The sequence below is a fragment of the Phaenicophaeus curvirostris genome, chromosome 2 (genome assembly GCF_032191515.1).
Source record: "Phaenicophaeus curvirostris isolate KB17595 chromosome 2, BPBGC_Pcur_1.0, whole genome shotgun sequence".
Classification (NCBI taxonomy): Eukaryota; Metazoa; Chordata; class Aves; order Cuculiformes; family Cuculidae; genus Phaenicophaeus; species Phaenicophaeus curvirostris.
In genome coordinates, this window is record NC_091393.1 from 123,315,407 (window position 1) to 123,339,215 (window position 23,809).

A 23,809-nucleotide genomic window follows, 5' to 3' on the forward strand; every position below is an offset into this window, starting at 1 on the left:
TAAACCGCAACTCCAAGGACTGGAGGTTGTTGTCTGCTGAATTTGGCAACATGCCCTGAGCAGGTATTCTCCTGTTTTAATAAAAACCAGTAACATCAGTAGGTGCTGTCGATAGTTCATAGCTGTATAAGGAGCAACGGAAAGACAAGAGAGAATGGAGAGCAAATAACAGATGGTAAGGAGGTTGAAATGCTTTACGGTGCTTATTCCAGTCTTAAATGAAAACGATAATAGTAACAGGATATTTAGTACAATCGTAGCTGACGGAGCTAGGAAGACTTCAAAAGGGAGAATCCAGAAGAAAAAGGCTGCTGATTGCCTAAATCACTTGAATATTCTTAAATCAGTGAGGCTAAATGAAATTCACCCTTGACTATAGTGCTTAAAAGACCTGGTGTGAAAAGCTGTTGGTTTATAAAAACCTCTCCTGTCTTCTAGAGATGCTGCAGTGGTACATACTCTTCAAATCCCTTGGTGAAAAACACTGCTATTATATGTACCCTTAATGCCATCAGCAACGAGCCTGAGTCGCGACTGCGCAGTCGTTCACACACGCACGCTCTCACACACAGAGCTGGCATTTTCTAGCTGTTTGAACAAAGAGATGAGTAAGAGTGAAAAGTGACATTGGTTTTGATATGTGACATTAAATTTCAAGCTGATGAAGGGGAGCAACATGTTCTAATTATTATTCCCCTTCAAAATAAGCCACGAGCTCAGACAAAAGAGGAGAGAAAGGAGAGAAAAAAAATCCAGGAGAGAAAAAAAAATCCAGGAGAGAAACAGAATCACATTTTCTCAATTAATTAATTAAAGCAAGGTGGGTGAGCAAGAGGGAGGGCTCACCATGCTCAGGCAGTGATGCTGCCCCATTTATCCCAGGAAAGGTGGGAGATGGAGGTGGTTGCTCTGCCAAGCCTGTGGGAATTGTGTGTCCCTGCTGGAAGGGGGTTCTCTTCCCAGCGCTAATTCTTCACACTCAACTTTGGGACATTCTGGTGCCTGTTGAATCCTATGTCCTAATTTAGTGGCACAACTCTTTGTGCCTGCGTTTTGCCTTTGTTTATGGTATGGATGCTTCCAGCGCAAACCTGCTTCGGGAGCATCAAGGGCCACTCTGGCATGTCCCACCACTCTGAGGGAAGGTGTTGCCTCTGCTAGGCATTCCACGTATTTCATAACTTTATTTAAACTGCCTTTTAGCGACTTGTACTGCTTCCTGAGCAGCGTGTAGTGGGGATTAACCTACCCGGTGGGGGTTTTCTGGCTTGTCCCCAGTACACCCACTATCCGCATTATTCCCATGTCCCGATGCCACGTTTCATCTTGGCTCCTGTGTAAGGTTAAACGCCCCCAACCTTCTTTAAAAAAGCACTTCCTGAAATCAGAGCTTTGCCACCCACTGCCATATGTCCATTGCTCCCTCTCCTACAAGGCACCGCTTAATGACATTAAGATATCTGCAGCCAAGTGCCTGACATTTGTGACTCCACAGAAGGGGAGCAGCCATTCTGCCTCTTAGAAAGCGCCTAAGAAATGGATTTCAGCAAGGGAAAGGAGAGGAGTATCTTCTTTTCTGGTGTGGAGGCTGAGGAAATGATCTCAAGCCCTACTTGGCCCTGTGCCCTGGGTGTGAACCTACCACTCACGTAGGGTTTTTTCCAGAAGATGAGTGTTTTCATTTTCCTGTGCCTTTTGCATCGCTTCTCAGCCTGCTTCTTCAGTTTGGGTGGGGAAAAGGGAAGCTTTGGAAGCAGCCCCGAGTGTCACTGCATCCTCACCTGCCCGGGCAGCTGTTAGCTGGCTCAGGCCACATCCCTGACTTCCCATCTCGCCAGGTCCCTTCCTCATTCCCATCACCATTCCTGCTGTGACCTGCCTCTTGCACTGGAGGGACAGGCACACTGGTGAGAAAGAAAGCAAGAGCCAAGTAGCTTCTGGAAGACCAGAGGCATCTGCAGGCCAGCAGATGCTCCTGGCACCCCACGCGTCTCAGGACCGGTTGCATGGACTTCAGGAATATTTATTTGCGTCCTGGCCTCAATCCCAGTTGGGATCTTTGGATGCCGCTGCTGTATGAATATTTATTACAGCAGATGATTATCTTTTCTTACTGCACACCCTTAGTTTGCATCCTGTTTGCATTTCTCCTTAAAAACCACGTTTTCCTATTACTCTGCTTTTCACTGCACTCTTGTGCTGTGTTGTGATATAGCCAGTTGTATATAAAAAGAATAATCTGGGGATGGACTCGTGTGTTTTCGATTGCAGTTTTCTCTCTTGGGGTTTGTTCTCCTTCAAGCCGCCTTCAGTGACAGACAGCTTCATTTGCTGAGATGTCCTTTGGCCTCCGAGGTTTCATGTATTTATTTAGAAGATGAAACTTACTGTCAGTATTTGTATAGCACCCTCTGGAGTCTGACTTCCTCAAAATCTAGAAGTACAAGATTTGTACAACAAATAAACCCTATTAATGAAAAGATTTTTAGCAAATTGGCTGATATTATTCAGTCTCTGCCATACCAGTTGTTGAAAATCACACTATTTACAGGCTCGTGTTTCAATTTATAGTCCTAGAAAAGACTGACATTCCAAGGTTAATTCACAAAACTCGAAAGTTTACTCAGTGTCTCCAGTGCACAAGATATTATATTCAGCTGAGTTCAAAATGAGCTTTTATTTCAGAAATCCTTCCATACAGCGCTATATAACAAGTGTTGTCACCTTTTGAAGACTATTTTTGTTCCCTGGGACCAAAACCAGCCTGAGTCAGGGAGCACTGAGGGCTGCATTGTCTCTGTCCTATCCCATCACTAGGCAGGGTTTATATACAACATCCATGACAAGTGTCTTTCCAGGTTGGGTGTCAGAGAACGGTTTGCAGGGAAGGTTTGCAGAGTAGCTGAACTCCATCACAAAGGCTGCAGTGTGTTATTATTTTTCCCCCCTCACAGTACGCCGCGGAGTTGCTGGCAGTGGTGCGCCTCCCCTTCATCCATCCCAGCTATCTGCTAAATGTTGTTGACAACGAGGAGTTGATAAAGTCTTCGGAGGCTTGCCGGGATCTAGTGAACGAAGCCAAACGTTATCACATGCTGCCGCATGCCCGACAGGAGATGCAAACACCAAGGACCCGGCCCAGGCTCTCTGCAGGTAAAGCAAAACTTTTTTTTCCACAAAACCAGGTCCCTTGTTCAGCATCTCCCAGGCGTGGCCAGGAACTCAGCTCCTTGGCTTGGCTTCTTATTGGCGCCCTCTAATATTACAAGATCAGTTTTTCATTTCTACTTTGCTCGAGCATCTAGGAGCCTCTCCCAATGGTCAGATGTGGGTGTTTAGCTGTACGGTCCTGAAACCAGGTTTAAAATGAGCCTGATTTTTAGGAATAATTATCCCTGGCAGAGAACATGACATTCCCTCATTGTCCTCAAAGTAAGCCCGTTGCCCTCTATGCCAGAGTTTCACTAGCTGTAAAAAAAAGGTGAATAATTTGCTTCTTTGCCGTTCAGCTTCTTGTGGGGAGGATCTGACTGATATTCATAAAACAGCTTCACTTTCACAGCCCTATGTAAATACGTTGGTTTCATGTGGTGAGTCTTAGAGTGCCAGTTTAGGCTGTCTGCTGCCTCCAAAACAAATGGATCAAGTGATATATTCCCTTTTAAAAACCCAGCAAGTATTGAGAATTGTGTATCTTCCAGAAGTTTCTCTTCTGAGAAATGCTTGCATTTTCCTCTTATTTTTTTTTAAAAATACATGGAAAAAACACCAAGTGCCCAACTAGCCAGCAGAACCCATGTCATGGTAATACAATAAATATCCTAAATATTTGGTGAAGAGAGAGTGGTGCAAATATCATGCAGGAGAACAGCATCCAAGGAGGAGTCAGATAAAACAGGTGAATTGTTTTAACATGCCGCCTGTACTTCTGCCTTCCCTAAGTACAATCAGAAAGCCAGAACTTTCTGTCGCTGCCGCTAATGCTAATGTGGCACGGAGATGGCATATCAAACCACGGCATTTGCAGCTTCTGGAGACTGCCTCATCAAGGCACCTTTCAGAAGGATGAAGTGTAGAGGACTTTCAATAACAATCTACCCTAAAAAGTCTTTCATTGAAGATGAGTAATGGTGTGATGTTTGAAGGGATTTTTGAAAAGTGCTTATTTTATGTATATAAAATTGTAGGTGTAATACGATCCATTTCCAGAAGCTTGTTGATGAGGGGAAAAGTGATTCTCTCGGGGTAAGAGAGGGTGATTATAGTTTTTTAGGTCAGAGTCTAATTATATAGAATCATCTTATTTTGCATATCAACGGCATTCATGTAGGCACAAAGGATCTCTGAACACCCTTTGTGGACTCGCTGCGGCATGGCACATGCCCTCTCGAGGTCATTGATTATAATCAAGTTATGTCTTGCACAGGTGATTAGATTTTCTGGTGTGGCGCAAAAATAATGATCTCTTGTTACTGAGAAATATTTATTTAAAACTGTACGGCACTTTAACTTAATAACTTTTAAGAGAGTAACCTTGCTTGAATGACACAAATATATTATTTTAGAAAAAACTAATGAAGAATGATGATAATCCGTTACTCAGAAGGCACGTTGCTCTCCACTGCAGCTCCCAATCACTCTTGCTGGCAATCGCGCTTCTGACTCCCCAGCCTGTGCACACTTGGCTTCAGACTGGGCACCGTAACCCATCACAGCAATGGGTCTGGCCACGAGCACAGCTCCCGAAATAGCGATTCCTTCCAGCCCGTGGCCTCATGGTCCTGCTTCTGAGCCTACCTCTCCTGGCAACAAGTTGCACCGGGGCTTGGAATTGCAACAGAGAGACTTTTAACGCTACTGCTAAATCCAAATCATCCCCAGCACTTGATTCTTGGGGTTGAAGCCAGAAAACGTCATAGAACTGAACTGCAACCCACCACTGTGGAGATTAGTCTGGAGTAGCACTCAGATCAGATTCAGCTCAGCTCTGGCTGTAAAATGGGAATAAAAACTCTGAGATGCAGATTTCAAAAAGTTTTGTCCATTTGCATGAACAGGGAATTTGTCTTGCAGTACACCCTGCATGCTCAAGTAATGTAAATCTCATTTATTAACTACATTAGGGCAGGGGCTATCTTCAACATATTTCCTAACACCCAGAACGCAAAGACACTGATCCATGGCCCGAGTACATGTTACCTAAGTCTGCAAAACCTGCTTTCTCTGGGAAAAGCACAGAAAAAACAACCAGAAGATGATCTGTTCACAGAATATATGGAGAGAGGAAATCAGGATGAAGAACTGTAACTGCAACCTAAATCTCCAGACATTAGCTTTTAGTGTGAGAAGGCCAAATATACTTTCCTGGGTATTGACAAGCTCCAAAGCTATCAAAATCCTTGACAAAATTCCCATTTTCTTCAATGGAACAGGAATTTGATCCATGCAGATCTCATTCAAAGACTGTTGAATCAAGGGACATCTTTACATGGAAATCTTTCCACTTCAAGTTTTGCCCAGATGGTTTGCTCCCTCCGAAGTTCTCCCAAGCGTGTTCCTAGTGTCATTCCTCACCCACTGCTCTCCCCCTCACACACACTCCCTTCTTTCTCACCCTCCGTAATTTGATTGCATGGTCTAAAGCAGATTTATATATGAAACATTAAAATTACACTGAGTGCTGAGTATTTTTTATAGGCTCCTGCCTGGTTGAGAGATGTCACTTTTCTATAATGTTAGTTTTCTTACTTGAATCCTAGGAGTAGCTGAGGTAATAGTCTTAGTTGGAGGTCGTCAGATGATTGGCATGAATCAACGTGCTTTAACAGCGGTCACTTGCTTAAATCCTCAAAACAACAAGTGGTACCCATTGGCCAGCCTGCCTTTCTATGACCGAGAGTTTTTCAGCGTGGTCAGCGCTGGGGACAACATCTATCTCTCAGGTAAGCACCAGATTTCAGAGAAATACAGAATCACAGAATTGTTTAGATTGGAAGGGACCTTTAAAGATCATCTAGTCCAACACCTCTGCCATGGACAGGGACATCTTCCACTGGATCGGGTTGCTGGAAGCCCCATCCAACCTGACTTCAAACACTTCCAATGATGGGGCTTCCGCAACTTCTCTGGGCAACTTGTGCCAGTGCCTCACCACCCTCACTGTAAAAAATTATATCCAAACTAAATCTACCTTCTTTCAGTTTAAAACTACTGCCCCTTACCCTGCCACCACAGGCCCTGATAAAAAGTCTCTCTCTGTCTTTCTTACAAGACCCCTTAATATATTGAAAGGCTGCTATAAGGTGTTCCCAGAGCCTTTCTTCTCCAAGCTGAATAACCTCAACTCTCTCAGCCTTTCTTCATAGGAGAGATGTTCCATGCCTCTGACCACTTTTGTGTCCCTCCTCTGCACACGCTGCAACAGGTCCATGTCTTTCCTGTACTGAGGACTCCAGAGCTGGATGCAGTCCCCTAGGTGGGGTCTCACCAGAGCAGAGCAGAGGAGGAGAATTGCTTCCCTCAACCTGCTGGCCATGTTGCTTTTGAGACAGTTTGGGGTACAGTTGGCTTTGTGAGCTGCAGGCTCACATTCTCGGCTCATGTCCAGTTTTTCATCCAGCTTTACTTCCCAGTCCCTCTCTGCAGAGCTGCTTTCAGTCCGTTCGTCCTCCAGACTTACTGGGCTGGGAGAAAAGTTTCCTCCTTACAACGTAGGCAGCTTGAACAAAGAAGGACATGTGGGAGTTTTACACAGCTGCTCCTGGAGGGAAAAATAAGACAAGTGGGAGGGAGGCTAGGAGAGAGGGATTTCCCCGCCTTTATCATTCTCCATTTCTCTGCAGTGTTAACATTCTCTCATAGCAGTCACCAGCAATATTTTGCAGTTCCAACGCGAAATGGGTCTGGCAACCATCAAGCATGCAAAGAGGTTTCACTGCCATAGAAACACAATTTAAAATACTGGCTGTAGTTGAGTCTAAATGGTGGTTTATGGAATTTGAGACAGACAGGCTGAACGGCTGAATATCTGACCTGCACTTACAGTATTTGCTTACAGGAGCATTCACATTTTGTACTTGTTGTTGAGACCTCTCTTTTGACAGTAGTCACTAGCCCTATAATCTTCTTAGTTTCAATGAAACTGAGACCACACTCCTTAGAAAGCTTTAACTCCCCAAGTAGCTGTCTGCACTGCGCCTGTAGCATCACGGTGTCTGGGTTTTTGCAGTCTGGTGGTACCTCTGCTTGGCTGGAGGGGGAAAAGCAATTCCCGACAGGCCATGCAAGGATGCTCTGGTGGCAGCTGAGTGGAGGTTTGATGATAAAAAGAGGAGCCTGGGCAGGGAGGTGTGGATGAGCGTGATCCAAGGATGTAGCTGGGAGTGCGGATGCACCAGGCAGTACCAGTAAGGGATTACAGCTGTTCCCTTTCCCTTGCCAAGTTTTCTCACTGCATTTTCTGCAGTAAATTGCTGCCTGTCGTGTTAAATTGCATTAATACTGCGTAGAGGCCCTAAAGATTGATTGGAAATGATTTCTTGACCTCTTTTTGCCCGTGCTCATTTTGCTGCTGGAGTATAAGCCTTCTATGGAGGCTTTTGTGAGATGTTGACTTTTAGTTATTCTTAGCTGAGGTAGTTTCCAATAGGAAAAGGTGTTGAATTCTAAATTCAAATCTTATTTCAGCTCTTTTCCTTTAATGTGGATGAGCTGGTGGTATTTGATTACTACAATAGGAGGGCTGGAAGTCCCACATGGCTGGAAACCTAGCTGAGCGTCAGTGGATATTTCGCTTTACTCGAACGTACAAGACACAGGAAGAGGGAAGGGGAGCCAACAGAAGTGGTAATGAATTCCTGTAAGCTCCAAGTACTGGACCCCACACTGCACAGAGTAGGTTTGGAGAGAAAAATACCAAGGAAGAAGCCTGGTTTTCTCATTAAAACACAGAACTGAGTCTAGTTTCTTTCCTGACTCAACCGCTGACTCCTAGTGTGGTCTCAAATAAATTGTTTCACCTCTTTCTGCTTCAAAACGGGGACACCCACTAAGTGGTGACCTTGGAAGCTTCAGTCAGAAGTTAAAAAATGACCAATATAAATAATTCACTGGCACTTCTTGAACTGTTTTACAGGAGTGGTGCAGCTGGTTCTTTCCTTTATCACAAAATGAAAATAAACAAGAAATTTGTCCCTGAAAATTAGGTATTAAGCTCACTGTGCAAGCACTGGCTTCATTCTGCGCATGCATGTGTTGCTTCAATCCATTACTGTATGAAGCATTTTAGATTTCAGACTGGCCTGTGTCTCGCAAGCCAAGATAGCCTCAGCCTCCTGACACCTTCTTGCAAGTGTTGCAGTAATTTAATAGGCTGGAAGTTATTTATGAGCACTGAAAAGGGTCTGTCCCCTTATGTACATGTCCCTCGTGGCCTGGCATCTTGATTTCTTCATGTCATCTTATTAAAAAAAAAAAACTGCCTTTGGGGCGCATGAATAAATGACACAGATATGCATCATCGGAACAGATGCTCAGTATTGAGGGTGATTTATTTTAATTAGTCAAATGTCATTCGAAGAGTTTTTTACTTTGTAACTGGCTTTGATTGCTGCGTGCGGAGCTGCTGCCGTTCCAGGATCTCACGTAATTCTCCCCCTTTTTTTTTTTCTCTCACCTGCACATCGGTGCCAGGCGGCATGGAGTCGGGTGTCACGCTTGCTGATGTCTGGTGTTACATGTCCTTGCTTGATAACTGGAACCTCGTCTCCCGCATGACAGTCCCAAGGTGTCGACATAACAGTCTGGTGTATGATGGCAAAATCTATACGATTGGAGGAGTCGGCGTGGCAGGCAACGTTGACCATGTGGAAAGGTAAAAAAAAAAACCAGACCCATGACGTTTACTGGAGCTTTTTCATCATGCTATGCATGAGGGACCTTTTAAAGGACACATGAAATGGGCTGTGTGTGTTAAAATAAGCTTTTTTTAACAGCTAAGAAACTATGCAGGATTAGATTTCTTTTTAAAGCTTCAGTGGAAAGCATTGTTTTGAAACCAAAGATGAAAACTGCCAATTTGTCACTTTGCTTGGGGGAGGGAGGAGAGGAATTAAGCTTCTATGGACACTTTGCACAGATTATGCAATGAACTAATACATTCCATTGAATTTAGTAGTGATGGAAGTCTTTATAGTCCACAATAATCATTTTTTTTTCTTGGAAAAAAGAAAAAAAACAAAAAAAAAGGAACAACAAAGTAAGTTTCTCTCGTGTGTTCTCCTGGTAAAGCACCTCAGCCTTGACCTGGCTGTAAGGAAGATCCTCCTTTTGGTGGTCTTGGCCTGGGGCTGGGACCTGCCAACCTCTAAGTAAAACGATTGAGAAATAGAAACAGTTTTGAATTACTGGCCAAGTAGGGCTGAATAGAGATGGGAGAGAGTGGAAATTTCTCTTTTCAAGAAGACTCCAGATACAGAAGTTTTCCTTTTATTGCATGGAATTTAAAATACAAAAAGGAAGGAACAAAACCAACTAATTTCATGTCAACCATACCATTCAATAAAACCATAAATTTTGTATGCATATCAATGTTTTCATTAAAAAAATAGAAACCACTTTGAAATGCAGTATATAACAACATTATATTCCAAAACAATCGATACAGCCCTAGCCTTACCCAAACACTTAAAAATGCACTGTGACAATAAACTAATGATACATTTTTTGTGAAATGTTTTTCCATAGTGCCTCTGGCAACCAAAAATATGAGGGTTTTTTTAATTTTTATCAGTTTTAATTGCTGAATTTGAATACTTCTGCAACAACATTTTGAAGGAGACATTTCCCAGTAAAAGTTGCCTTAACAGGCGAGCCAAAAAGGGATAGGTCATGAAGAAAGATTTGGGAAAAAAGAAGTACATTTTTCAAAAGTTTAGGAACTAAGATGCTTTCAATCTATTATTTCTGGATTTTGCTGCTGCAACATTTATATTCTATTTATATAAGGAGTTGTTTTTTTTTTCATTTAAGTAGGTGCCATGAATACTGATTACCAAAACCTATGTAAAAAATCTTTTAATGTTTCAAAGTCAAAACACAGAGGAAATTAGGAAATGCCAAAAATAAAGTTTCCTTCTGCAGATCTACTTTTTGGTACAATATTTGATGGTGCGAGCACTATTTTTTCCCCAACTGTTTCTGGCTGGTTCTGTGCGTGGGACAGATCAGTTCACAGAATCACAGGATCATGGAATGGTTTGGGTTGCAAGGGACCTTAAAGATTTTCCAGTTCCAACCCCCTGCCATGGGCAGGGACACCTCCCACTGGATCATGTTGCTCAGCCTGGCTTTGAACACTTCCAGGGATGCAACATCCACGACTTCTCTGGGCAATCTGTGCCAGGGACTCACCATCCTTACAGTAAAAAATTTCTGCCTAATATTTAATCTAAATCTCCCTTCTTCCAGCTTAAAACCATTCCCCCTTGTAGTATCCCTGCACTCCCTGATCAGTCTTGAGCCGCTCCCCATCTTTCTTGCAGACCTCCTTTCAGTCCTGGAAGCTGCTCTAAAGTCTCCCCAGAGCCTTCTCCAGGCTAAACAGCCCCCAACTCCCTCAGCCTGTCCTCATATGAGAGGTTCTCCAGTCCTCTGATCATCTTCGTGGCCTCCTCTGGGCTCGCTCTAGTAGGTACATGTTGGGGAATGTGTGCTGTGTGACAAGGTAGCTGTCCCTCCCAGCCCAGGCATGGGCTGAAGAACTGACATTGGTGATGATGTTCTCAGGGAGGCAGGGAAATGCAGGCAGTGAAGAATGAATAATAAATAATAGCAGCATATGCAACATGTGAGCATTGCTTCCCTCCTTACCCCGAGCTTGAGGTGGGCGCTGCCCTTGGGACTGGCTTTAAAGAAAATCTCACTCTTTTATGCAGATTTTTTTTTTTTTGGATTTCTGAAGGTATTTAACTCAGTGAATTCGTAACTACCAGAAGTGTTTTTGTGAACGTGGGAGAGAGCGAGGCCAGGAAGAAGATGCAGTCTTTCATTCTTTCTCTTGATAGAGGAGCATCAAAATGATGCTGTCGCAGATAGGTGTCTTGATAGATGTCATTGAACAATCTCTTTTAATTTTTCCCAGAGTCTCATTTCTTTCTCTGTTTGAATTCTCATGGTCTCTCTTTAACAAAGCATCAGAAACACCGGTCAGCTGAATAAAGCCCAAATCAAGCAAAGTCACCCCTTCTCCATCCTTATCATCTCAATCACCCAAGCCCTTGCCACACATGACATTGCAGCCTGCAAAGTCACTCTCCAGCCCTCAGCGCACCCCACGTGGCTCGCTGAGAGCAGCCGTGCTGGTTTTCAGTTGTAATAAGCACACCGAGAGACTTCTGTGTGGGAAAGGAACAGTTTTCCTCCCTATCATTTCAGCACACACTGTCTCAACCGCAATAAGGATGTCTTGTCATGGGGATTTGCTAAACCCATGGTTATAATTAATCTGCTATTGTCTCTGAAGTGACCTGTGAGACGCAGCTATGGAAAAAGTGCAACGTGGCCTCCTTTGGGTTATGCCAAGAAAAGAGAGAGGGTTTTGGATGTTTTCTTTTTTATCCTTGGTATTAAAATGACAGCGGGGGATGACAGAAGCAGAGCCTGGCGTGGCTGAAGCGGTGTATTTTGGAATGGATGTTCCAGGGTTAAAAATGCAGGTGAGAAAAAGCTAGCCCTCCTAGCTGTACTGAGCAAAGTCAGGCCCTTGCAGACAAAAGCATTTCCCATTTGGAGCAGGCGGCTAATTTTTGTGAGCGTTCAGGAATTTAAATAGCAAAGATCACTGTACCCACTTTTGCAAGTGATTTTCATTGCAACTTTCAAAAAAGACTACTTCAACTGCTCAGTTATTTGCAGTTGTGTGCACGGTTCCTACTCACTTCTTGACTCTGTGCTCTCTTTCTTTCCCCCAGCCTTAAGAGCAACAAGCAGAGCTACAGAGCTCCCACCCTGCCTCAGTGTGGGCTGTGCATTCCTCTTCGACTGTTACTGTACTTTGGATGGCGCACTGAGATGCTGTATCTCAGGAGGAGAGGAACGTCTCTGTCATAGAATCATAGAATCATGGAATGGTTTGGGTTGGAAGGGACCTTAAAGCCCATCCAGTCCCACCCCTGCCATGGGCAGGGACACCTCCCACTAGATCAGGCTGTTCAAAGCCCCGTCCAACTTGGCCTTGACCACCTCCAGCGTTATGGCATGTCAACTTCCCTTGGCAAACTGTTCCAGTGTCTCACCACTCTCATGGCTAAGAAATTCTTGCTTATATCAAGCCTAAATCTGCCCCTCTCCAGTTTATACCCATTCCCGCTCATCCTATCACCACAAGCCTTTACGAATAGTCCCTCTCCAGCTTTCTTGTAGCCCCTTTCCGGTACTGGAAGGTCACTGTAAGATTTGCTGTTATTCCAGCAGATCTACAAAAGTGCTGTTTTAAAATTATAGTAAAGTTATTTGATCATATGCCCTAAGTCAGATGGTGCCAAAAATTACGTTTACCTCTGAGGTTGACCTTGCTCCCTTCAGTGCTGAATTACAGAGTTGTACGCTTTTGGGTTTTGGTTGTTTTTCAACCCAAAGGAGGCAACTTCTGTAGCCCTGTCATGCACCCAGATGGAGGCACGGGGGCTCCTTAAGGCCTGACACACAATGCAGTCTTGGGCTGTGCCACCGGTGTGAAGAACAACACGGTGGACACCCTCCCTTGCCGGGCTGCCTACCACCTCCCCTCATGCACATGCAGCTTATCTTTCCCAACCACATTTTGCTTTCCGCTGGCTCAGTTAACTCAAGCATGACTATGCTCCTCTTTGGCCAAGTTTCAATGTGTTTTTCACTGGCCTGGTGAAGGGCATGTCTCCAATCCAAGTGATCTACCCTGGCCTGACCGGTTTGCAGCCCCAGAGCATGGAGACTGCAGGGTCTCACCACAGTGGGTCTTTGAAGATGGATAACATAACGTTGTTTTCCAGTTTCCTTCTTGTTCTCCACCAGTTTTTTCGCAGAATTCTTAGAATACTTCATCCTAAGTGGTTAAAATCTTACAAAGATGTTTTTATGGCAGTTTGGTTTTTAAAAACAGATGTCAGACCATCTAAGCTATACATGCTACCACCTGACTACACCTAATTCATATGCTGTACCATTAGAGAGCATTAAGGCAAGTAGGGACCACCAGATTCCTAATGATTTACAGTATCATCTCCTGTGCTTCTCACTCCATGTTTTCAGCTTTCTCACTGATGCTGAAGGATGCAGCCTCAACCAGAAAGTCTGCTGCCACTTCAGTCAGTGGGTGTTTTCCCATCAGCTTCAATAGGGCTGAGATTTTTTTACCCTTTATCTACCATTTTTTCTGTAAAAAGGCAGTAAAAATTCCGCCTTGATGGATAGTATTACAGGTCTATCACAAACAGACGGGTAGGAGTCATTCGTTACTCATCTTAAAACAATATGCATGTGCCAGAGGGTCTGAGTTATAAGTCCATTTTTGTGGCTCTACATGGGTATATATTCAGGGAGAGTTATGTTTTTGGAATGAGTGTTTAGGGAAATAACAGCGCGGCTGCAGTTCTCCATCAAGGCCCTCTGGCAAGTTTCTGTGTGACAGGGAGCGAGTCATTAGGTGTTAGGCGAGAGGGTATTACACTTTCTGTCGTCTTCTGAGATATGAGTTGAGTTGGGAGGCGGCAAAATGAAGTGGATCCACGATCTAGGTTTTTAGATAATGGATGGGCCCTGTAATAAATGCAATTTGAGAGCCAAGAAGGCTGCGTATGCTGACAAGACAATGTATGAGACTCAAAGTGTGGAAATGTGGGTGCTTTGTGGTTATTATCTGTTTGAAGGACAGAAGAAGATGAATCCCCTTGACCTGACAGCACTTTTACAATAGGGTTGTCTAAAATTGGGAGATTACTTCGGTTGGCAGTGTGTACTCCAAAGACAGCCTAAAAAATTCAGTGTAAAGAATACACTTTATAAGCCTTAGAAACTGCTTCAGAACCTACTGTTTTATTGACATCTTAAGAAAATTAAATATATAGCCTTGTCCAGGGATAGTTTCTTAAGCTCCTCAGAACAGTCAGAAGAAAATAAAAAAGGCAAAAAACAGTAATCCATTAATGTGATTTTAAACAACATGTGAATCATCTGAAGAGCAGATCAATATGACACTGTACAGCTTTATTTTAAACAGTAGCTTTCCTGCAAACAGAACTAAATAATGTATAAGAAACTGGAGAGTGCATGTCTGCAAGTGACTGACCATGATGTAAGGATTTTATAATGTGAATAAATGAAGCTACTCATATGCCTGTTTAACCTAGAAGAAGAAAAATTAAGAGACTGAGGAGAAAAAAAAAATGGTTTCAGGTATTGAAGAGATCAAAAGTCAAGAAGGCAGAGAAGCAAACAGCACAGCTTGAAATGAAGGGTTCTCTGATGTTAATACTGAGGTGGTAGGGAAAGAGCAAGAAAGGAGGCATAAAATGAGTGAAGCAAGAGGAAGTTCTGGCCCACAGATTAAATCCTGGGAGTGAAGAGTTATGGAAACCAGCAAGGTTATTTCTGCATGTGCTCTTTTAAAGCCCGGGTTGTATTATCTGCTGCGTTCAGATCATTTTCCGTATTGTGGGTGTATAAATAATACATAGAATCATAGAATCACAGACTCTAAGATTAGTCCAACACCCCTGCCATGAATTGAGACATCTTCAGCTAGATCAGATTGCTCAGAGCCCAGTCCAACTTTAACTGTTTCCAGGGATGGGGCATCTACCATCTACGTGGACAACCTGCTCCTGTGTTTCACCTCCCCAGTGTAAAAAATTTCTTCCTTATATCTAGTCTAAATCTCTCCTCTTTTAGTTTAAAACCATTACTCCTTGTCCTGTTATTACAGGCCCTGCTGAAAACTTTGTCCCCATCTTTCTATAAGCCCCCTTTAAGTATTGAAAAGCTGCAGTAAGGTCTTCCTGGAGCCTCCTCTTCTCCAGGCTGAACAACTCCAACTCTCTCAGTCTGTCTTCATAGGAGAGATGTTCCATCATCTGATGATTTTTGTGGCCCTCATCTGAACTTGCTCCAACAGCTTCATGTCCTTCTTATGCTGAAGGCTCCAGAGCTGGACACGATCTCCAGGTGGGCTCTCACTAGAGCCGAGGGGCAGAATCACCTCCCTCACCCTGCCAGCCACAACTCTTTTGAGGCAGCCCAGGATGCATTTGGCCTTCTGGGATGCACGTGCACGTAGCTGGCTTCATGTCCAACTTTTCATCCACCATCACTGCCAAATACTTCTCAGCAGAGCTTCTCTCAATCCCTTGTAATCCCCAGGTGACAGAAGAAGAGGGAATGGCCTCAAACTCCACCAGGGGAGGTTCAGGCTGGACGTCAGAAAAAAAAAAATTTCACGGATAGGGTCATTGGGCACTGGAACAGGCTGCCCAGGGAGGGGGTGGAGTCACCTTCCCTGGAGGTGTTTAAAAGATGGGTGGATGAGGTGCTGAGGGACATGGTTTAGTGGTTGATGGGAATGGTTGGCCTCGATGATCCTGTGAGTCTTTTCCAACCTTGTGATTCATCTCCCAGCCTGTGTTGATACCAGGGGCTTCCCCAACACAAGTGCAGGACCTTGCATCTGGCCTTGTTGAACCTGGTGAGATTCACATGGGTCCACTTCTCAGGCTTGTCCAGGTCCGTCTGGAAAGTGACAGATGGGGACACACGCATCCTGCATGCATGGAAGGCCCAATGTCCAGAGCATGGCAGGGCCATGGGCTGCGGGATGCAGGGACTGCTTTGGGGGCAGAGGAAGGCACGCGAGGACATCTGCGTGAAACCACAGCATGCAATGAGGTCTCCCCTCAGCCTCCTCTTCTCCAGGCTAAACACCCCCAGCTCTCTCAGCCGTTCCTCATAAGGCCTGTTCTTCAGCCCCTTCTCCAGCTTTGTTGCTCTTCTCTGGACTTGCTCCAGAGCCTCAACATCCTTCTTGTGGTGAGGGGCCCAGAACTGAACACAGGATTCGAGGAGCGGTCTCACCAGTGCCGAGTACAGAGGGAGAAGAACCTCCCTGGACCTGCTGGTCACGCCGTTTCTGATCCAAGCCAAGATGCCATTGGCCTTCTTGGCCACCTGGGCCACTGCTGGCTCATGTTCAGTTGCTGTCAACCAACACCCCCAGGTCCCTCTCCTCCAGGCAGCTTTCTAGACAGACTTCTCCTAGTCTGTAAAACCAAGAGTCAGTCATGTGAAAGGAGGTATCCCCAAAGTTTCCGGTTCAGCAAATTGGATGAGCTTGGTAGGCCCATAGCCAACGATGGGCACGGACACATCGAGACTGCAGGGAGCGGTGCAGGAGGGGGAAGAAAAACCTTTGCTTGGCTTGAAGCCAGCTCCCATTAAGTCTCCATCTACAGCTTCAAACAGGGGAATCAAATGCAAAGCTTGACTAATGGAAAGAGATCAAAGTGATTATTCTTTAAATCAGTTCCCTCCCTGCTGGCCCTGGAGCACAGCTGGTGCTAAAGGCAGCGGAGGAGCCCCCACCAGCACCAGGGGCAGTGGAGGGATGGCAACGCTGGAGATGATGCAACATATGGAAAGGCCCTAGGGCAGAGAGGTAAGGCAGATGTCATTATTTCCTGTCCTGGAAGGTTACAAAGATTCAACTTTATTCATTTTTAAACCAATTTAGTTAATCTGGTACAAATCCTTTTGTGATCACATTGAGCTGACTTGAGATAGACCAAAATGGTGGAAACCTGCCTTGCAGAGAGTTAAGGAGCTTAGACTACTTACTTTATCCCACAGAAGGTGAAGAGGTGACTATTATTTTCTCAACTTCATATGTGAAAGAGAAAGATTTGATAGCAGAAGGCTTTATAATCCAACATAAAAAAACAACCAACCAAACAACTTTCTGGAGGGTAGGAGCTGAAGCAAAACAGAGACTAGAAATCAGGTCCATGGTTTTGCAAGGAAGGAATGAACCAGAGGAATAAATTCCATTGCGATGAAGAGACTTGATGTACAGGTATCAGGAAGCCTTAAAAGCACCAACTTCTCCTCTTCAACCCTAGAGGTAAGGTAAGCGCTTACTTAGGAGGGTTGCTTCACTGAGCAGCCCCTGTAAAACCTGCATTCAATGTCTGTGTTAGGTGGACATGGACTGGCTTCCACCTGCTTTATGGGTCACTGATTTTTTAAACCAAATGATCCTCAAGATAAGATTGGGATTTTTAAGCTGCCCCACTTGCACCTATATGCAGTAGATTTGAAGCCTTTTGCTTTCAGCAGGTGAAGTGAAACTGGTCATTATTTTGTTTCACAGGTGAAAGAGAGTAGGAGAAATAAAGATCAGTTCTATCATCACAGGGCATAGACAGAGAGCAGTGAAAGTGGGTAAAAAAACCAAGGTCCAGGCGTCCTGAGGTCCTAATAGTGAAGTTCATCCAGAGGCAGGACAATTAATTTTGTAATTTGGATCTTTCTCCATTATTCCTGTAAAAGTGGTCCTCAGCCATGCCCAGTCCCCAGCAGATTTGAAGGGTATAATCCCTGCTTCCCCAAAACATATTAGGAGGATCAGAAAGTCATTGGCAGGGACATACCAGTCTTGGGAGCTGTGGTTGGCCAGGTACTTCTCCCAGCTCCTGGGAAGGCAGCAGGGCTGCTCACCATCCCATCCCAGACCTCTCTGACTGGCCACAGAAGTTCCTGCTGCTAGGTTGCTGTGGTGTGAAACAATAAGCATCGGGTGACAGGTATAATTTATCTTAGAAGCTGAGGAACTAGAAAGGCACAGTAGGTCAGTTGTTCTCGACTTTGCACAGTGTCTAGCCAGGTATAACCAGTTCCCTCACCAGCTTTTATTACACATCAACAATTAAATTACCAAGCCTCAAATGATGACGGTTAGCAAAGTGTAACACGAAAGCAGCACACAAAACTTCATATTAATGTGACATTTTTGTGTATGTGCTGCCCCGAGTGCTGTGGGTGGATGCAGGTGCTGCGGCATATGGTGTCTCACCTGGAGGAGCTGCTTGTGCAGTCAAACATGCATCTGCAGGGTTGAGCTTGGTACCAAACTTTAAGAATCAGTCCAATATAGGTGTGTCACCTTGAATGCTCCCAGCACCATGTTGTTTAATCTCGTTATATTTCTCCCCTTTGATCACTTTGTTGTAGATTAATTTAATTTCTCAGTAGCTAATTTAGGGCATTGTACGAGGCAGTTCTCCGTGCTCATTATAAGGGACTTTCCTCATCCCTTTCAGTCAAAGTTTGACTCCCTCTTGCTTTTGCTTCATTTTCATGAGTGTGTTAATTACTTTCAGGTATATTACTCGGAAACTCATTAATGCGTTTTCATTAAGCACATTATTTTCTGCTGGTTCCACCATTTATATTATTTATCCCTTTTATTTTCCCCGAGTCTGGGCAGTGAGAGTTTGAGGGACACATTGCAAAGGCAGAATTCCTCTGTCACTAAATCTTTTTTTACAGCTAGGTTCGTGGCCATGGATTCATTTCATGTTTACGTATTGCATATCACTAATATTAAGAGAAAAAGCCCTAAATGGGTGATGAGGGCTTCTGTTCTTGCAGACAACAATTCTGAATAATCACTACACAGGAAATTCCTATTTGACTGAATGTGCCATTACATGGAAATATAGAAGCCTAAAAAAATTACATTATTTTCCTGTCTCCAGGACTCATTTTAGAGCAGTTATTTGGATCTCTGCCACATTATCTTTATAAAAAAAATGACGTCTGTACTTGTGACATTGTCTAGAGTGAATCTTCCTCCATGGATTATTAACTGCATATCCCTTATGGTCAATGGCTTAATTAAATCAGATTCTGATGACCTTAAAACTAATTTAGCACTTTCATGCCTTCTCTTTTCTGTTTGCTTCGTGTCAAATATGGATACAATGTTGAAATCTTATTCCAGCATTAACAATTGCAGCTTCTTGGAATGAAGCGCAGCGGTTTGGTTTACACAATGAAAATTAAATGGAAGCCACTTGCTCTGGCACAAAACCTGCATCTCTGGTCAGTTAACTGGAGTAAAAAGAGCTATCGTGTTGCATTATGGTGCAGGTGAGCTGTGTTCCACAAGCTGAACAACTGAAGTATATTAACAGTTGCCTGCCTGCGGTTGCTATTGAATATCACTGCACTGATTTGCAAGAGTAATCTCACTGTACACTCATTAATAGAAATTAATTAAGGGAAGACATCTCAACAAAGATGTCCAGAGTTTCTTTAGCTTGGGCTGTAATGAGATTTGAGAGGCATATAGAGAAAATAGAACCAGCTTTCTCTAAGCTTTTCTCAATGTTTTAAAAGCTTAGAAAAAGCATTAATTACACTGTTTACCAAGTGGCTGTATTTGTAGGATGCTAGAAAATACATTTCCACCTCCGCTTTTCTTCTGCTTGTCAAGTTGTTTTTCTGTTCCATCCCAGGTTGCTTTCTCTGCCTGTCTATCCTGCCTTTACTGTTCACCCCGTGTTGCATCGTCTCAGCTCATTCCGATTCCTTCTGTCCTAGGTACGATACAATAACCAACCAGTGGGAGACCATCGCTCCTCTGCCAAAGGCTGTTCATTCAGCTGCTGCAACGGTTTGCGGTGGGAAGATCTACGTCTTCGGTGGGGTGAATGAAGCTGGCCGAGCTGCGGGTGTCTTGCAGTCCTACGTCCCTCAGACTAATTCGTGGAGTTTTATAGAGTCGCCGATGATCGGTAAGGGAGGTGTGGTGGCAGATTAAGCCCGTATTACAAAACGCTGTGCTACAGGTAATTTAATGCCTTTGCTGAAGGCAAGTGAGTTGGGGGTGAGGGGAGATGCAGCTTGACAGGAATGTATCATATGTTATGCCAGAGAGGCATTTATCTGGATCTTTACTGAAGGCAGTTGTCACTCCTTAATACAGCTAGTTATCAAATAGAAGTGTTGAGTTCAAAGTAAAGGAGAAAGGAAAGCAGTTATTAGATATGGGCAACTAGTAATTTTAGATCCAAAAAATCACAAAGTGCAGTGAAACTTCACCCTGGCATCACGTGTTGCTCCATGCGGTTTTACAGCACTGCTCAGTTAATGGATTATTACTCATGGGTTTGTTAAAACAATGCCTGTCGTAGGGGAAGCAGTGGTCATTCTTACCTGGGGTTTATCAGTGGTGTCTGAAGGCATACGTGCTTGAGAAGTTGAAATCTCCGAGATGTGCAGATTATTAAAACTCTGTTTACTACTTCGTGATGCCCTCCGGCTCACCGAACATTTTACAGAATAAATAGGAAGATGAGAAGCCAAACGTGGCACCACATCAGCCAGCGTCAGAGGTGCAAACTTCCTTCCATAACTACGATAGCACTCAGAAGATTGCAACTTACTTGTTTTCTGTGGTGATGCGCAGCCTGAGTGCTGAGGCTACTTTTGGAAATGGGGTTTAGCATCCAGCTTCACGGGGATGTTACTGCGGGGTGGCAGCTGACCTGGACCACCTGCTCTGCGCTGGGTGACTGGGCAGCCTTCAGTCTGGCTTTACTCAGGTGGCCAAAGAAAGAGCACTTGTGCAGTCATCGCTGAGAAGATGCTGTGGGATGCCTTGCTTTTGCATCCTAGAATCATAGAATCATACGATAGTTTGGACTGAAAGGGACCTTTTAGGGTCATCTAGTCTAACCCCTCTGGGATAAGTAGTGACATCTTCAACTAGATCGGGTTGCTCAAAGCCCCATCCAACATGACCTTGAATGTTACAATTGATGGGGCTTCTATCACCTCTCTGGGTAACCTGTTCCAGCGTTTCACCATCCTAAACCTCTTAGTCATGTTGAAACTGTGACATGAGGTGCTTCATTTAAAATAAATCACAGCCTCCCTATTGAGCTTGGTAGAGCAATAGGAGTAGCAAGTAATAAATTATAGAAGCACAGTTATAAGGTATTCAGGTAAGGCCTAAGCATATTCAGACAGCTAACATAAGCTGTTCTTTTTAATGTAGCTTGTTACAATTATCACGACTCTTTTCTTGGGGTTCCCGAGTAGATCAGGTCATGAGGAGCCGGCGGAGGCAGGGCTGTAGCCTCCCCCGTGCAGAGCGCTGCTGCTTTCTGACTCCCTCGGTGCTGTTTGTGTCCAGCCTAACATAACATGACATGCATATGATGCAGCATGAAGGGCCCAGCGGGAGGGCGTTAACCGAAAGTCATGTTTATGTAATACAGCAGCGCAAACAACCCTATTGCCTGGCTTTTTCCATCACATGGCTACGGCTGCTGCTGTTCATTTAATCCCCTGACTGACAGTATGAGGTTTTCCTGTACTCACGGCGTATTGCAAAAAAAATGAATACATAATCCAAAGAAGTGTTCTTATTCCTTACCAAATAGTACAAGTGCCACAGGAGCTAAGAAATCACTCGCTGGGCTTGTTACACTGTCCTAGCAGGCATCAAAACCACGCGTGCTTGGAAAAAATCATCCAAACCATCCAGAGCTGGGTTCATCACCCATTGCTCTAATGGACAGGTACCATTATTTCCTAACGAAAATACATGAAAGACGCCGGTGAAGTTAAAAGATGGTATTTGTGTTTTATGGTGTAAGCAAAGTTAATTAGTTGAGCTGAAGTCATGAAATATATGATGAAATACAGAGTTGCTGTGTGTCTTTGCTGGGAAATGTATAACATCAATTTGTTTGCAAATGAAGTAAAATAACACATAGCCTGAAAAATTGCACCCAGGTGGAGAATGTCTGGAAAACTGAGCTAAAGTGATGCCCAATCTTCACTAAAAGGCTGTGGAGAGACTGGAAATGTACTTTAATTTCTCCACCTCTACAAGAATCGCAATATCACCTGTATTTGTGAAGTATTCCCCAAGAACTGCAAGCAACGCTGAGTGCAGTACAGTCAACATTTATCTAAAACAAAGAGGGAGTAGAAGGAGTCTTGGGGTGCTTTTTACAAAAAGGAGCTGAGATAAACCCTGATACGATCATTGCTGGGGTGCCTTTGACAGCCTCAGAGCCTGTTTGTATTGATTTGTGAATTCTTTAGGTATCCCTCTGAGCTAAGTCAACTGAGATATCTGATGGCGAGTTGTGTTGTTTAAGGTCACCCCAGAGATCAGTGAAAACTGTTTGACCTCAAGCAGGACAACAGATTATTTAAAAACACCTCAAGCATGCTCAGGTATGTGACACTAGATCCAGGTATTGAAAGCAGCCAAGTTCTCTGGAGATTGTTAGACCAGTAATACTTGTCTCAAGCCCCTGTGGCGTGTTATGATAGTGAGTGGACCATAGCGTGCCACACATGAACCCAACAGATCCACCTCTTCCAAGGTGTCACGTGCCAGCCTAACCCAAAGCAACAGCTGCATCAACCATGACAAGGGAGAGGGGCGTTTTTTAGCAAACCTGGATGGTTGGACTCAATGATCTTGAAGGTCTTTTCCAACCCAAACAATTCTGTTATTCTGTGAGGTGAAGTAGGGTGAATGCTGACATGGAGTGGGGTCCAACAGCAAGTCCATGCAGCCCAGCCCCTGCTCTCTTCTGTTTGGATCTCGTCTAAGAATAAGCAGCAGATTCACTCCCAGTTTCCACTTATTCTTTCGTGTTCACCTCCCAGGAGGTGCTGGGATGTGGATGCCTGCACGTGATAGGTCTGACGCTCACAAACACGTTGCATGTGGATACTGTGGTAGCATTTGTGTAGGTGTTAGTTACACACATGCATGTTTGGAGAGGGTCTTTCTCAGTGCCCCATCGTCTGCCCTGAGTCTGTCATCCCTACCTTTGGAGCTGACGGGTGTTCCTGCAGCAGCACAGCCCTCAGCTTGGTGTCACTGGGGTAATGGAGGCTTCCAGAGTTTTCACACTGCATATTTCTGGTAGAGCACCTTGCACATCCCCTTCTTGTGTTTGGACCTGTAAGAAGTTTTCTACTGCCAAGCCAAAGTCCTACAAGAGTAGGTGAACCCAGGCTACCTACTTGCATCACCTGCCTTTCCATTTCTTGCCAGGCTGCCCTATATAGCTCTGCTAAAAAAGTATTTTGTGCCCAGCTTCCTGAGGTTTGTCTTATTTAACAAGATGGCCATAGACGTGCTGAAGTCAGTGACTGCAAGCAAGCCTAATTATCTTGTCACTGCCTTTTAGTTCACTTTGTGCCTTCATGCCAGGACTCTGAAATATACCTGTTTTGATAAGCTGAGAAGTCAGTGTCTGTACTGGTGGAATTAGAAGATTTTATTAATGTTTCTGGACTGTAGGCAAACCAGTGTTAATTATCACCACTATTAAATTTTAAAATCTGGTGAGAACTACAGGAACACAGTGTTCAAAAATCTATGATCATTTCTGGTTTCTAGTCCAAGTATTTAGTTCCTCTAGCATAGCAGTGATGTGTCCAACCAAACTGGGACAATCACAGAGCTAAGAATGCAAGAAATATCTGGAAAACAGCGTTACCAGCATTTTTTACTGCACTGTCCCATGGCTTATTTTGGTTAAAATGCATGGTCACTCCCATGAATTTATTTTTGGACTTTACAGGAGAAATTAGATACATGTTTTGGCCTTTTCCTCAGGGTCAGGAGTTTGGTACCCGTGTGGGGGTTGGGGCAGCTCTCACCTGGAAGTCTCATCCTTCAATGTGTTTTTCTTTCCATGACTAGTTCTTAATCTTTTTTCCCACTAGTAAGCTTGACTTTTACTTG

The 23,809-nt window shown here is 44.1% G+C and overlaps 1 protein-coding gene across 2 annotated transcripts in view; it reads left to right on the forward strand.

The window, feature by feature from the left end:
* Positions 1–23,809, forward strand: part of KLHL29 (kelch like family member 29) — a 406,051-nt gene that overhangs the window by 363,532 nt on the left and 18,710 nt on the right. For both annotated transcript variants that reach the window (XM_069850743.1, XM_069850744.1), the window contains 4 exons: positions 2,955–3,153; positions 5,760–5,942; positions 8,692–8,872; positions 19,627–19,820. In XM_069850743.1, the coding sequence (XP_069706844.1) occupies positions 2,955–3,153; positions 5,760–5,942; positions 8,692–8,872; positions 19,627–19,820 (757 nt within the window). The remainder of the gene's footprint in view (positions 1–2,954; positions 3,154–5,759; positions 5,943–8,691; positions 8,873–19,626; positions 19,821–23,809) is intronic.